The 15,365-nt window shown below is 48.6% G+C and overlaps 1 protein-coding gene across 1 annotated transcript in view; it reads right to left on the bottom strand.

Annotated features, from left to right (window-relative positions):
* CDH23 (cadherin related 23) overlaps nucleotides 1-15,365 on the bottom strand; it is a 542,121-nt gene that overhangs the window by 88,113 nt on the left and 438,643 nt on the right. Inside the window, exons 28-33 of the mRNA XM_042780917.1 lie at nucleotides 11,646-11,706; nucleotides 10,659-10,807; nucleotides 4,669-4,804; nucleotides 2,360-2,748; nucleotides 1,351-1,452; nucleotides 1,003-1,005 (exon numbers count right to left, since the gene is read on the bottom strand). Of these exons, the coding sequence (XP_042636851.1) occupies nucleotides 1,003-1,005; nucleotides 1,351-1,452; nucleotides 2,360-2,748; nucleotides 4,669-4,804; nucleotides 10,659-10,807; nucleotides 11,646-11,706 (840 nt within the window). The remainder of the gene's footprint in view (nucleotides 1-1,002; nucleotides 1,006-1,350; nucleotides 1,453-2,359; nucleotides 2,749-4,668; nucleotides 4,805-10,658; nucleotides 10,808-11,645; nucleotides 11,707-15,365) is intronic.

Genomic DNA, 15,365 nt, shown 5'->3' on the forward strand with positions numbered 1-15,365 from the left:
TCAAATGTTCCAATTATCACCTCAGGATCCTACTCCCAGTGGACCCCTCTCAGGTGTCCCCCCCCCATGTCAACCCCCAGCCCAAGGTTCCTTCGCCTGCCTCTCCCCACCTCTCCCATGCTTTAGGTTGGGCTCCCCTTCTCCCCAACTGCCCCATCTGATACCATAGCCCTTAGTGGCTTTCCCTTGTGCCATACATTTACTGGTGTTGATTATCTGATCAATGTCTTTCTATTATATCTTATGTTCCCAACATGGGACCTTCCCCTGCCTTTATTCTCCCCCTCCTTTGGGTTCATCATCCTTGATCCCTTGAGAGCAGTGACACACCAAGCTCAGAGCTGCCCTTCCCTGAGCACCTGCCTAGGTCCTGACATGTGTGCCTCTCTTCACATGCCCTTCAGTATAGCACAGTCCTTACACCAACCTTCTAAGAGAGGGAGCATGTACTGTACAGATGCACCCTGAGGCATGCAGACAGAGCATGCTGTCATCACAGCCCTCCTCCAGGGAGGAATTTACAGAGGGCTTTCCTATCCGTCTTCATCACATCCTCCAAGGAAGGCAAGGCTGCTGGGATGATCCTTATTTTAGACCCAGGAAAGAGGAAGCACAGAGAGGTTAAGCAACTCGCTTACAAAATACTGCTAGTGAGGAGCAGAGCTAGGATGAAGCCTCAGTGTATCTCCCACTGTGTGTTCCAGCTATACCTTTGTTAGTGCACTCCTTACCCCAGGTCCCCAGGGAGGGCTGCGAAGGGCACAGGAAACTAGCCTGGACACCAGGGTAGGGCTGGTCATAGGGAACGTGGTCATAAGTCTCAGGGTGCGAGAGTAGCTGGATCAGGGAGGCCATGAAAAGGTCTAAGCTGGCACTTGCTGTAGGTCTGTCCATGTGCCCTTTCTCTGGGGAAGGCAGGAAACTCCAGCACCACACAGTTAGCATGGGCCACAGCCAACAGCTCAAAGGAAAAAAGAAAAAAACAGTCCACAGTCTACTCACCTTCTATAGGCAGAGACGGCAGGAGGGCAAGGGAGAGAGAAGGCAAAGATGCAGGTAGTTAGCCATGCTCTATCAAGGATGCCACCCCTGCCTGGCTGGTCTCCTCCCCGGCCTAGGCTGCCTGGGAAGGTATTCATGGCTGCTCACAGCACAGCCCCCTGGGCTTTGGGAATGGGCCTGAGACTCTGAAGCAACTCTGTGCTCAGCTCTCATGTACTGGGATGACCTTTCAAGACCTGTGCCCACCGCCTGGTCACATATGGTTGGGTGTTGGTAAGATGTGGGTTTGGGGTGTCTTGGGGCTGTGACAAGCTGCACCTGTGGGGCTCTCACCAAGGACCCACTCACCACAGTGGAGTCCATCTTGGGGCCACCGTCATCCGCCACCACTGTCAAGGTATAGAAGTCGCCCTTCTCCCTGTCCACCAGGCCCTTGACTGTGATCACACCCTGCAGGGAGGGGCCAGATGGGGCAAGTGATGAAGTTACACCCCCAGATCCCCAAGCAGACCCATGCTTCATCTAGTTAGTCCTTGAACATCCATCCCACCCTCCCACCTCCACATCATTCCCTCTGCTCAGCATCACTTCCCCAGAAAGCTGTCAGTTGAAATTCAGCTTCTTTCTCAGACCCCATTCAGACACCCTTTCTTCCATGAAGGTTTCCTATTCCCCAGCCAGGGATGATGGCACTCTTATTTGGGCCCCAGAAACACTCTGTTATCATTTTCTCTACATCTTCCCTTGTGGAGTTCCGATTTATACCTTTGATTATTCCCACCTCTCCTCCTAGACTGAAAACTCTCTGAGGGTCAGGAAGAGTTTTGTTCATTTTTGTGTTCCCAATAAGCCATAGGACATGGCCTGACACATTGTATTAACCTTGCCTATTTCCAAAGGGTTAGAAAGGAATTCTGATAAAAGACACATGAAAGCAAAGACAGAGGAATAAAGACAGGCAGTAGATAGGGGTAGTAAGTGGTGAAAGAGCAGCAGAAACCTACCTAAGAGTAGCTATTTCAATGAAGCTCAAAATTTATATCTGAGCTTCCTAACAACCAAGGTGAAAAGGGAAATACAATGACTTGCATAGTTTTCATTATCAAATAACAAGGATATCAGATTGCTTAGGTATAGACTGCTTAGGTATAGAAGTTTATCTTAGCACTAAGTATTAAAAGGGATGTATCATAGGGGTTCATCTCAAGTACACTTAATGACAATGTATACTTTTTTTCTATACACACAAAGTGCTGTGTATATAGAAGGAGTTTGATAACTGTTGGTTAGATTTAAAGGAACTAAGCTCCTTGTCCCCAGGGTGAGCCTTTGATGTGCCTGCCCCCTCGTCCCTCACCGTGATGGCATCTATCTTGAAGAGAGCTTTGGCTTGGCTGCTGGTGTAGGCATCAAAGCGGTAGGTGATCTGGTTGAGGTTGTCGATGGAGTAGGCCTGGATCCGCACAATCTCGGTGCCTAGTGCCAGGTTCTCCATGATGGCAGCCTCGTAGGAGGCATTGGAGAACTGCACAGCCTCATCCAACTCATTGAGCAGAGTGATGTAGACACTGCAGAAACCCTGGTTGAAGGGGGGCGCCTGGTCAGTGGCAGACACATTCATCAGGTAGCTGGTCTTGGTCTCGTAGTCCAGGTAATCCACAGTGATGATTAGTCCTGTGCTCTCGTCAATCTCGAATTTCCCCTCTGCGCCTGACAGGATGCGGTAGTTCACAAGGCCACCATCCCCTGCAGGGAGCACAAGAAGCTGTGCAGTCCCAAGTGGGAGTAGGGCTGCCCTGTAGCCCCCCAACTTGCCCATACTCGCATCCAATGCTGTCCCTGAAGAACTAGATGAGGAGCCAAGACTGGCCAACCCAGCACGCACCACCCCTGTGTCTAGGGGCTGGACCATTCCAAGAGACAGGGTGGCAGACAGGGTCAAGATCTATGTGGATGGCTATGTCCATCCCGCATTGTTGCTCCTCCAGGGGCTTGCTTCTGCTCCTAAACCAAAATAACCCCAAACCCATTGTCATTGAGTCAATTCCGACTCCTAACAACTTTTATAGGATGGAGTAGAACTGCTTCACAGGGTTTCCACGTCTGTAAATCTTCATGGAAGCCGAGTGCTGCATCTTTCTCCTGTGGAGTAGCTGGTGGGTTCAAACAGATAACCTTTTTTTTTAGCAGAGAGCACTTTAGCCACTGTGCAACCAGGACTTGTTCTGCTTCTGGAGCCTCAGAATTCAAGGTCAAGGGCCTCTGTTGGCTATTTCGAGAAACATGAGGGTGGAGAAATAGGGATCTCCTTTAGTGAGGGCTTTGATCTAGAAAGTGCTAGATAAGGGCAGCATCCAGAGGTAGCCAAGGCTTTATTTTGTCCCTTGAACTGAAAGGTTTTGGTGGCAGAGAGACCTCTCTCCATTCTTCTCACTCCTTATACACAAATCACTGTGCATTACAAGACTCTATTCAATGAGCAGCTAGAGCTGAGATTGCATTCAGCTGCTAACCAATGTTTGGTGGTTCAAACCCACCAGCCACTCTGCAGGAGAAAGGTGAGGCAGTTTGCTTCTGTAAAGGCTGGAAACCGTATGGCGGGTTGATATAAGTTGGAATCAACTCAATGGCATTGGGTTTGGTGTTTTTAGGGCTGGGAGCTCACAGACTTTGAGTGGGAGGGATGGGAAGAAGAATGGTCATAAAACCACTCAGGAAATCCAAGACTTTCCTGAAATCATTTGAAAAACTCTGGATCGATGTGTATTTTTCCAGGATGGGGATCATAGCTTTCACTAGTTTCTCAAAGGGATTCCCAAACCAGAAAAGCCCATGAACTATTGGGCAATAGGAAAGGATGTGGCCTGAACTATATAAACATGCCATGTGAGAACAATCTACCTGGGAATTTCCACATATGAATTTCTCCCTCCACCTCTTCCTGTGCCCCAGGTGGGCTAGGATGCCCTGAGAAGGGCATGGCTGGGAGCTACCGGTGGAGATGACAGTTCAAACAGGAAGGGAGGGAAGGAGCTCAGGAATGTCTCTAGGGGGAGGTAGACCCCCCAAGAAGATATCCTCTTTGGCCTGGGGAATGCACCCTGGTAGACCGCTCAGACCCTGTGAATAGGGCCACAGTGACTGGGCATGCTCTCCTTCATTTGGTACTGTGATTGTGGCCAACCACCTCTGGGGTTTGCGGCCCTTGTTCGGGCTACTTTGGGGGCAGACCCCTGCCCTTAGAATGGGAAGGGAAGTACCCCTTGTGAGGTCTGAGTGTGCCAGGCCCTGAGCTGGACCCACAGAACATAGGAGCAGGCTGGCTGGCTTTCTGACAATGCTCCTGGGGGCCATCTCCTAGCCTTGACCAGCCCCTAGCCAATGGCCAGCTAGGAGCTGACTGGTCCTGGGATGATAAATCCAGATTTCCCAAGGTTGTAACCTCTCCTCTCCACCCAGAGCTTGGGACACTATACTCCAGTGGACTCCAATCCTATTAGGCCTGGGCATCTGGTAGATGAGACCAAGGCCATGCCATCAGGAACCCCTTTTAGGCCTAGGAGCAGCTGAATGGGTGAGCCTGAAGTTGTTCTCCTGAGAATGATGGGGACTTGCAGGAGTAGGCTGGACAAGCTGAGAGTCCCTGGCTCTCCCTGAAGGCCTCACCAGTGTCCCGGTCCGTAGCTCTAACAACGATGACCGAGGTGCCGATGCCTGCAGTCTCCCGAAGCCCCAGGCGGCTGTACTGCTGCTGGGTGAACACAGGGGCCTCGTCGTTGACGTCCTCCACATACACTATCACCTGTGGGAGTGCAGCCAGGAGCGCGGTTAGGGGGTGGTGGGGGAGCAGAAGCTGGGGATCTGATTGTGTGGTTATTGGGAGAGCCTGGGGCATCTCATTAGCTTCTGTGTTCCCCCACCTTACACAGCACCTGGTGCATAGCATGTATTGAAAAATTATTTGTTATTATACTTACATTATCCTTTACTAACCTTATTTTTGGCTGTGCTACTAAGCCTGTGGTGGAACCTATGACTAGTTAACATTTACAGCATCAGTTTCTCAGCTATGAGACAGTAATATTAATATAACAATAATCCAGACCCTAAGGCACTCCTAGGGCTGTTATAGCAACAAAATGAACCAGGGCCTGCAAAAGTCTTTGAACAAGCTTAAAGTGACACCATATCTGGGAGAAGACATATAAAAATGGTAAAGATGGTTACAGTAGAGGGTTTTTTCATGTACTCCAAAATCTCCTTTGCTCAAGCCTTTCACTCTCAGCACCCAGATAGGAGTCTCTGTGGACTTCCACCTCCTCACCTTTTACAAAGACTGGAAGTGCCTAGGGCCGCTAGAAATGGGCACACTTCATCTCACCTACTTTGGTCATGTGGTCAGAGGGGCCATTCCCTGGAGAAGGATATCACGCTTGGTAAAGTGGAGGGTCACTGAAAAAGGGGAAGACCCTCAACAAGATGGACCGACACAATGGCTGCAACCATGGGCTCGGGTATAGGGAGGTTGTGAGGCTGGCGAAGGACTGGGCAGTGTTTTGTTCTGTTGTACACAGGGTCGCTGTGAATTGGAGCCGACTTGACAGCACCTAACAACAACAAGGGCTGCCCTGAGGCAATGACTGGTGAGCATGGGGTACAAAGGCTTGGGCTGCCCCTTGCACTGACTGAGGCAACTAAGGGGACTCTCACCAGAGCTCTGCTGTGGGTCTGAGTCATCCTGCCACTTGCTGGCTGCCTTTCTTTCCTGGTCCCAGGCTCCTTCTGGCTTTTCCTGGGGACACTGCCTACTAAATCACTTTCACCAGAATCCTTGTCTCAGGGTTTGCTTCTAGGGACAACCCCCCCCCCCCCAGACAGTGGCTATTCTGATTTGTAGCCTTATGGATAATTCTCTTCATTGCTTACCTGTACTTTATTTCTATGTATGTAAGGAGCTCTGGTGGTGTAGTGGTTAAGGCATTAGGCTGCTAACCAAAAGGTCAGTGGTTCAAACCCACCAGCCACTCCACAGAAGAAAGATGAAGCAATTTGCTTCTGTAAAGATTTACAGCCTTGGAAACCCAGTTGGGGTTGCTATGAGTTGGAATTGACTTGATGGCAGTAAGTTTGGTTTTTGGTTTGGATGTCTTTCATCACAAATGTAGTAAAGTTGCAAAGGTGTTTATGGAGAGATAGGTTTTTAGTTAGAGATCAGCACCACTGTCCTTTCTGTGTCCCTACCCCATGACCAAGGGCCTGGGGAAGGCTTGGAACAGGTGTGGGCAGGACCATGGCTGTATCCAGCAGAGCCAGCCTGGTGGGGTGGGGAATGTGTCAGAGTTATGGTTGAGGCCCAGGGTTCCTGCTTCTTTTTACAGGTGAGGGATCAGAGGCCCAAAGAGGGGAACTGACTTGCCTAAGGCTTCACATTACCGAGAAGGTTGGAAAGAAAGCTAGGGTCTATCAATCTGATGGCTGTTTGCTCTGTACTGAGGATGAGCTGGGGTCCCTGAGTGGTACAAATGGTTGGTGTGCTTGGCTGCTAACTGAAAGGTTGAAGGTTTGAGTCTACCCAGAGGTGTCTTGGAAGAAAGCCCTCACATCCCACCTCTGAAAAACCAGCTATTGAAAACCCCATGGAACACAGTTCTACTGTGACATACACGGGGTAGCCATGAGTCAGAATCAACTCAACAGCAGTTGGCTTTATTTTTATTTTTTGGTTCGAGGATGAGCTGGCCTCAGAACCAGAGAAGCCCCCTCCTTCCAGAGCCAGGGCCAACAGGACCTTGCAGAGGGGAGAGGGGAACAAACAGGGCAGGGGCAACGATGCTTGACACAGGTTTCACATGTAGTATCTGGCACTAATGGAGAGGTCAGAGGTACAGGTGACCTGAGAACATGTATATCTGGCTTCTGATTGGCCACTGGTTCTGGGTCTGGCCCTGGTTTCTCCTCTGGACTTACCTAGGGAATTAGCTTCTAGATTGTATAAGCAGAAAATGGCAGGCTATTACACAGAGGACTTAGGGGTGGGGTGGGTGGGGTGGCAGAACTGGGGGGGTAGGGAAGAGAGGCATTTGGGAGTAAAAGCTTCTCTGCTCTCCTGCTCTTAGGGTTCCCCCAGCCCTGCTGTGTCATCAGCATTTTCACGTCCAGACACCCAGAACCCACTATGCAAACTAGAATGCCCACTCCAAGGCACAGCTGATAGAAGGCTGGGACCTTCTAAGTTTGGTTTCACCAAGAACTTGGCTGGGGAGGTCCTGGGTGTGGTGGAAAATTTGCATGGATGACTTTCAGGAGTCTCTTCCTATAAACAGAAACTGACCATCTATCTTTTGAAGCTATGAGCTTTCCCCTTCCCAAGCCTGCCTGTGCAAACAGCAGAGGCTCCAAGGGTCATGGGGAAAAACTGGGCCAGTGTGATAAGTAGTAGAGAAAAGGGGTATGGAGCCTGGGTCTGGCTAGTCCTCCATGAGTCTGGCTATACACCACTACCCTGTTGTTAGTTTCAGCCTTGTTTTTAGCAGCAGAGATAGGAGGCAAGATGGTGTGTGGTTTTCAAACCTGAGAGACACAGATGTACAGGAAGCACAGAGGCCTGCCAGGGCTCCTGCAGAACCAGACCTGCTCTCTACCCAGTGGGCTTGGCTCAGTGCTGAGACCCCCAACAGGGATGGGAAAGAAGATTTGTGTGTGTATACACGCGTCAGTGCATACATGCGTGTGACACACATGCATATATATGCACGTGGTTTGTGTATTCATACATGTGGGGTGTGTGCCCGTGTACATCATATGCACATGCTCATACCTGTGTGTGCATGTGCATGCCCGTATGCATGGTGTGTGCATACACGTATACATGGTGTGTATGTGCCCACACATGCATGTATATGTGTGTACATTCAGTGTGTACACTGAGACACCCAGTCTCTATGAGGAACAGTTTGTTCAATGCTCCTGGGCCCTGCCTCTGAAGTAGGAACTGGAGAATGTGGACGGTCCATGCAAACCTTCTCTGCTGCTACAGGGGAAGTGATTCTAGGGGACAGTTGGAATCTCCACATTATCTTCAGGAAGGTCCCGGATGTCTTGGGTCTGAGGGGTGTGGGGGGCTGTGTACTAAGGGTGATCAAGCCCCTGCCCCAGGGGCTAGCTCCCACTGTCCCCCTTAAAATCACTTTTTGGGGCTAAGGCAGTGGTTTCCAACTGTGGTCTAAAGAGTCTTGGTACGGGGGGCAGCCTATGTACTGCTTAAGAGAACAGATTCGAGCTGACTGCCTGAGTTTGAAGCCCGGTGCTAGCACTTCCTGCTGGGTAGCCCTGAGCAAGCTGCTCAATCTCCTCATCTGTGAAATGGGCATAACACGCTTACTTCATAGGGCTGTTTTGAGGAATCAGTGAGTTAAAACCCAAAGCTAAACTCACTGCCATCAAGTAGATTCTAACTCTTTGGGTAGCAACCCTCTTTGGGTTTCCAATGCTGTAAATCTTTACAGAAGTAGATCACCCCATCTTTCTTCTGTGGAGAAGCTCCTGGGTTTGAACCACTGACCTGGTTAGCAGCCAAATACCTTATCCACTATGCCACAGAGCTCCTTTCAATGAGTTAGTTGTTGTTGTTGTTATGTGCCGTTGAGTAGGACCCGACTCATAGCGACCCCTCCTTGGGTTTCCAAGGCAGTATCACTACAGAAGTAGATTGCCCCATCTTCCTTCTGAGCAGTGGCTGGTGGGTTTGAACCGCCAGCCTTCTGGTTAGCAGTCAAGTGCTTTAGGCACTACGCTACCAGAGTTAAAGTATGTGAAAAACAAAACCAAATTCACTGCCATTGAGTCTATTCCAACTCAGTGACCCCCTTTGGGTTTCCAAGGTGGTAAATCTTTAAGGAAGTAGATTGCTCCATCTTCCTTCTGCAGAGCAGCTGGTGGGTTTGAACCTCCAACCTTCTGGTTAGCAGTCAAATGCCTTAGGTACCATACCACCAGAGCTCTCTAAAGTACATACAACATATAGAAAAGTGCCTGGTGTTTAGTTAAGCACCATGTGAGGGTTTATTATTCCTCAGACTTCATGGGAAGGGGAACAAAACAGGGGTGGCTGGGCACATGTGGCTTGGGCTGCCCCACCCTGGCACTACTTAGCACAACACAGCTTTCATCTGTTTTACACAATATCCTTTAAAAAAAAAAAAGGTTTGTGACTAGAATAAAAGAGGTCTATTACCACAACTGCTGAGGCCCTGATACCAGCAGGCCCTGGAGGCATGTGTATGGCTGCTCCCGGGAGACGGAGCAGCACTCCTCACAGTCTCCTTACATTCTGGGGAGTGAGAGGCCACACAACAGGGCTGTGGTGAAGAAGCCTGAAGTCCAGGGACCCAAATCCAAGCTACACTGACGCCAGTCATTCTGCAGCCTGAAGTCAGCCCCACAAAGGGCAGGTTCTGACACGCATGTACAGATCAGAGATGGAGTTGTTTAGGTGTGTGTGGACCACAATGTCTGCCTGGTGCACATGCAGGGAACTGTGTTTGACTCTCAGTAACTGGGGCCCTGGAATTGTTCCAAGCAGCCATAAGGGGTAATAGTCTGAGGTGAGGAATATTACCCTCCAGGCCATCTCTGCCTGGGTAGATCTCAGTCAGAGGGGCAGCTGTAAGGATTCTGGGTTTGCCCAAAGCAGGGTCCATCTCTTGCTGGGGAGCTGGGCCAAGGGCTTAGTCACCTACACCCCAAAGCACCTCTGGGTGATAGCCAGGTAGGCTTCTATTCATTGTTTCCAGTCTGGGGGAAGTAGCAGGGTGGAGATGGAGAGATAAGAGAGGCTGATTCTGCCCCACTCAATTCTAGGTAAAAGTCCCAGTGTGTTCCCCAACCTGACTTTTCCCACCTTCCTCCTACTTGTGACCTATAGAGTCTGACTCACTTCCCACCCATTTAGGGGAAGGGTCTGTGAGCAACTGAGTGTGCAGTGGGGTGGGATGGAGGGGTGACCTTGAGAGCTTGTCTTATCCATCTTGGTCACACCCCTTCACTGGGCAGGAGTGTACATAAACCATCCCAGCCTGTGGGAATATTCATGTTTATGTCTTTTTTTTTTTTTTTTTTTAATAAGGATTTGGGTGAAGATTTACAGAGTAAATTCACTTTTCATACAGCAGTTCACATATACTTTGTTTCATGTCATTGACCAAAATTTACAATGCAGCAGCTCCCCTCCCACTTCCTCCCCATAGTTACCTCCTCCCAGTGTCCATCCCTTCATACTCTTCGAGAGGCCCTCATGTTTATGTCTTTTAAAGGGCCATTTGGGAAGATTAAGATTGGTTTGATTTCAGAGAAAGAGCAGAAAAAATATATATATATTTGATGGGCCAGCTGGGAGTGGTGACTAGGATATTTTAGGAAGATTGTCAATGGAAAGGGCACTGAACATGGATTCGGAAGACTTGGGTTCAAGTCCTGGTTCCATCGGGAAACTGAGGCTCAGATAGCAAAATGACACATCCAAGATCCCAGGCTGGGCTCAGCCTGTGGCACCCCCACCTCTCCCCTGGTCCTAGATGTCATTCAGCACTGGGTCAATGGTGACCATCTCCATCCAGCTATGACCTTGGCCCCACCTGCCTGCCCACCCCTGGTCTCACCCTGATGGAGCTCCGCATGGGGCCCAGGTCGTGGTTGTAGGCTTCTACCAGCAGCACATGGGACGAGTTCTGCTCCCGGTCCAGTGGTTGGGGCCCGCGCATCAGAAGCCCATTACTGACATGTATCCGGAAGTTGTTGCCGTGGTTACCTGGAGGAGTGATAGGTGAAGGGTATGAGCACTGTGCTGGACCAGGATGTTAGTGGGAGGGGGATCTTAGGAACCCCAGAATGCGAGTAGTTTTGTCTAGTAGTTTTGATCAGGAACTTGGCTCCCAAATCCACAATGGCAAGTCCTCTGACCCCTGCTACTCCAGCCTGGCAGGGTTTGTGCCCTCCTTGTGAGAAGCCTGGTTGTACTCTTACATCCCCACTCTCCCAGATGTGAATAGAGTGGGAATTTCTTAATATTTCAGAGGGATCTGGGCCCTAAACAAGAGGAACCAAAATCAAAATCTCATGTGGGTGGTTGAATCAAGATGTAGTGGACATCTCGGGCCAGTCCAGCATCCATTCCTTTATTTTATGGTAATAGCATCTGGTTATCCTTTGGAGATCCACTCTCCTCCACTCTCAGTGCATGTGGTTTGTGCAGGAGTGGGCAGATGATCAACATATTTGATTCTCTAGCCACAGTGATTGGTTCAGTGATGGGCATGTGATTCTAGTTGGACCCATGAGCCTCAATCTCGGAGGAGCTTGCTGAGGGCTGCCCTGGTATCCAAGGTCCCCTCTCTCAGGGTGATGACCTTGGTGAGTACTATGGGACATGAAGGACTTGGAGAACATGGCAATTAAGAAGCACCCTTACTTAACATTGGACTTGGCACAAATATGGCAAATATACTGTAGAATTTCCACTTCCTCCTTCTGGACCAGTCCCATGTGTACAGCCCTTGGGGCTGCCTTAGAATCACCCCTGAGACCATTGGCAGCCTAGACAAACTCTGCCATCCCAAGAGGCAGGAGGGCCACCCTGCCCTACTCACCATGGAGAATGCGGTACCACACACGGCCAAACTCGCCCTCATCTGCATCTGTGGCTTTCAGCTGAGGGAGAATGAGATAAGAGGTCATTCTTCGGATTCTACTCACAGGGAGAGGAGATGTTTGTGGAACCTCTTTTCTTCCTTCCACATCACCCCCCACTATGCCTGTCCAAAACCCATGGTTTCCCAAAATAGGTGAGGATGTGGGAGAGGAAAGGGACGTGTCTGTTTTTCTCATCCCCCACGAGGACATCAACAGTTGATGGCTCCATGCTGCCCTGTTGGGGAGGACAGGCTGTTAGTTCTGCTCCTGTAACCTCCTCCAGGTTTTAGGGGGAGATAAAGAGAAGGTGGATGAAAGCACTTGAGGCTCTCTGGATCCAGGCTGGACTAGGTCTTTCCCTATATCCACAGTTCCCCAACCTTCCAGCCTTCTGAGACCTGAGGCACCCCATCTAGAATGGCTGCTTCTTGCCCACACTTCTTGGTCTGAAGACATTCTGGTCACCACTGGGTACCAGTAGGGTACAGTATAATGTTAACAATCACTTATGGAACGCAGAATCCCATCTCCCCAAAGATGTCACCATACAATGGCTCCAGTCTACTCTCAGATCACCCCTAACTGGCATGGCTGTATTTCAGGCTTATGTATTATGTCCAAATGGACTTGGGGTGTGTGCTGTTATTACTGTCACTCTGAGACACTGTCCAGTGGTTGGCCTTTTTTTTTTTTTTTCAAAAAGAGATTAGCCTTGAGGCAATTGGCAGAGTCACAGCTGGCCCCAGGGTGAGTCCTGTGAAGACAAGTACGCACACGTATTCTACCTTCAATACTTTAATATACCCAAACAAGTAGAGAATGGCCCTGCACTGTGATGTGGAAATAAGCCTGAGACTGCATGGCTGGGAAAATGGAGCCTGTACTATTTGTGGTGAACTGTTTTGTAATGCTCTGAACTTTCCTACTTCTTCTGCAATGGTACCTCATCTTCTCTCCACCTCTCACTTCAATCCTGTGGGGTGTACTAGAGCTACCATGATCTTACTGATTGTGGTCAGTCACTGTGGTCAGAGGTAATTGGTCCAGGGGTGAGGACTTGATCAAAGCTGGGCTAATCACATCCTTCTCTGGGATTTTTGACCTTGGGCCCAGAGAGAGAGAGAGAAAGTCAATCTTTCTAGTAGTAAGATGTGGGAGTATCAACAGAGAGTGTTTCCCCTTTACCTCTCTTATCTCATCTACCACTTTCCCCTCACTAACTCTGCCCTCGCCACATTGGGCTCCTGGCTATTTCTCGAATGCCAAGTGCATGCCAGCATCACAGCTTTGGCCCTTGCTCCTTATTCTACTTGGTAAGATTTCTTTCCACATATTTACATACTCCCTTCCTTATGAGGACTTTTCTGACTACCTCCTATGAAACTACAGCCCTAACTCCAATGCTCTGGCCTTTACTACCCCCATCCCTTTCTGCTATACTCTTTGTTTACTGGAAATCTCCCCACTGAAAGAAGGGGCTTTATTCACCTCTATATCTCTAGTCCCTAGAACAGAGACCCTGGCACATGGTAGGTGCTCAAGCACTCTTGTTAATTGACTGTGTGAGTGACTGAAGTAACAGATATCTAGTGAGAGATAATAAAGCTGATATTTGGCAAATAGAGTTGAAAGACACAAGTAATACAGAGCACTGCTATATTTGGGCCCTTGGCCTCAATTGTTCCAGAAACCCAGCTGTATCTCCATCTTACCACCTGTTTGGTTTTTCCTTTGATTCTGTGGGGATATCCCAGTATTTCCCCAGGGCACATCCCTGTTTGCTTGAGTTAATTTGAACTGAGTTTCTGTTGCTTACCACCAAAGGCTCTAATACAGGCTTTCCTTTGTCCACTGGACAAGATTTGTCAGGCATCTACCATGTGCTCAGTTCTGTGCCAGTACTATGAGGGGTCTAGAGAAGAGAGAGATGGGTTCCTTCTTGCACAGATCAAGAAAACAGTGGCCACTGAGAGTTGGATTGGCTAAAGGTTTCCAGAGGAGGAAGCTGGATTTGGAAGGATGGATAGGACCTGGCAGAAAAAGTTGGGAAAATACTCAGAATGGGAAACAGCATGAGCAAAAGTAGAGGCTCTTACAGTGAACTGAATTTTGGCCCAGGACCCCAGTCTATCTGGAGTGAAGAGTTCATACTGGATACAGCAGAGGAATGTGGTTGAATGTGTGGGACAAGGGCCTTGATAAATAACAAAGGGTCAAAGGAAGAAGGAAAGTGAGGAATAGGAGGAAGAAATGGAATACTAATTGCCTCATGAACATTGCCTCTTTTGCCATGAGAACAGAAGAACTGGATGGTGCTGGATAATCATTCTATCCTGAGTAAAAGGGGTAAAATGCAGAACAGAATTGCAAACTCTGACAGAATCCAGACACTCTGGAGCCACTGAGGCTGGATGAACCCCTGAAACTATTACTCTGAGATAATTTCTAAATCTTAAATGAAAAATAGCTGCTGAAGTCTTCTTTAAACCAAATAACAAAACAAAAAAACCCACTGCTGCCAAGTCAAATCCGACTTATAGTGACCCTATAGGACAGAGTAGAACTGTTCCATAGAGTTTCCAAGTCTGTAAATCTTTACAAAGCAGACTGCCTCATTTTTCTAGAGCAGCTGGTAGGTTTGAATTCCTGACCTTTTGGTTAGCACCCAAATACTTTACCACTGCACCACTGTGTTAGACTGGGTTCTCTAGAGAAACAAAACCAGTAAAGCTTATATATATATGTATATATAGAGAAATGTGGGAGCTCTGGTAGCATAGTGGCTAAGATACTTGCCTGCTAACTAGACAGCTGGTGGTTCAAACCCACCAGCCACTCCTCGGAAGGAAGGTTGGGCAATCCTACTTCCGTAGTGATACTGCCTTGGAAACCCAAGGAGGGGTCGCTATGAGTCAGGTTTGACTCGATAGCACATAACAACAACAACAACATAGAGAAATTTATCTTAGGAAAATGGCTCACACACTTATAGAAGCTGCCAAGTCCAAAGTTCCTGGATCAAATGTCAAGCTGGAGGCTTTCTCCAATTCTTGCAGCCACAGGGGCTGAGGAGCTCAAGGCTGGCAGGCAGTACATCGGCTGTTGACTCCAACGAATGATGAATCCAAGATCTCCAGGCCGAATGGTGGATTGTTCACTCACAGACAGTTGTAGGCAGCACAAAAGAATCCTGATCCACAGAAGAATGTCTCTTTTCCCAGGATGTCCATAAATATACTGGAAGCAGGCCACACCCCGAAGGATATTCCCTTTCAACAGATTGCCTGCTCAAAACATAATCATCTGATCCCATGATGGCAATAACCACATCACAACAGCTTAAATCACACAGAATTGTGGTGCAGCCAAGTTGACACACAGCTCCAACGATCACAGTCCACCCCTTGTCAACTTGGCAGTTGTACACATTTTCTTAACCATATATAATCTCTAAATAAGGACAATTATAAAGTCATATTTGCACCTAACTGGATATGCTAACACACATACAACCAAAATGCATTAACCTTATTTACATTTCACAGTTCATAATAGAAGGAAACAAAAATATTTGATGCACAGATACAATGAAGAAATATAACAATCACAGTCCTCATTTCTGCAGCTGGTCATGTGGTCGTAGCTGATATTCAGAACTACCTTCTTCCACCACCCAT

The sequence above is a fragment of the Orycteropus afer genome, unplaced genomic scaffold, assembly GCF_000298275.1.
Source record: "Orycteropus afer afer isolate SDZICR_OR568_19922 unplaced genomic scaffold, OryAfe1.0 scaffold00070, whole genome shotgun sequence".
NCBI classification, from domain to species: Eukaryota; Metazoa; Chordata; class Mammalia; order Tubulidentata; family Orycteropodidae; genus Orycteropus; species Orycteropus afer.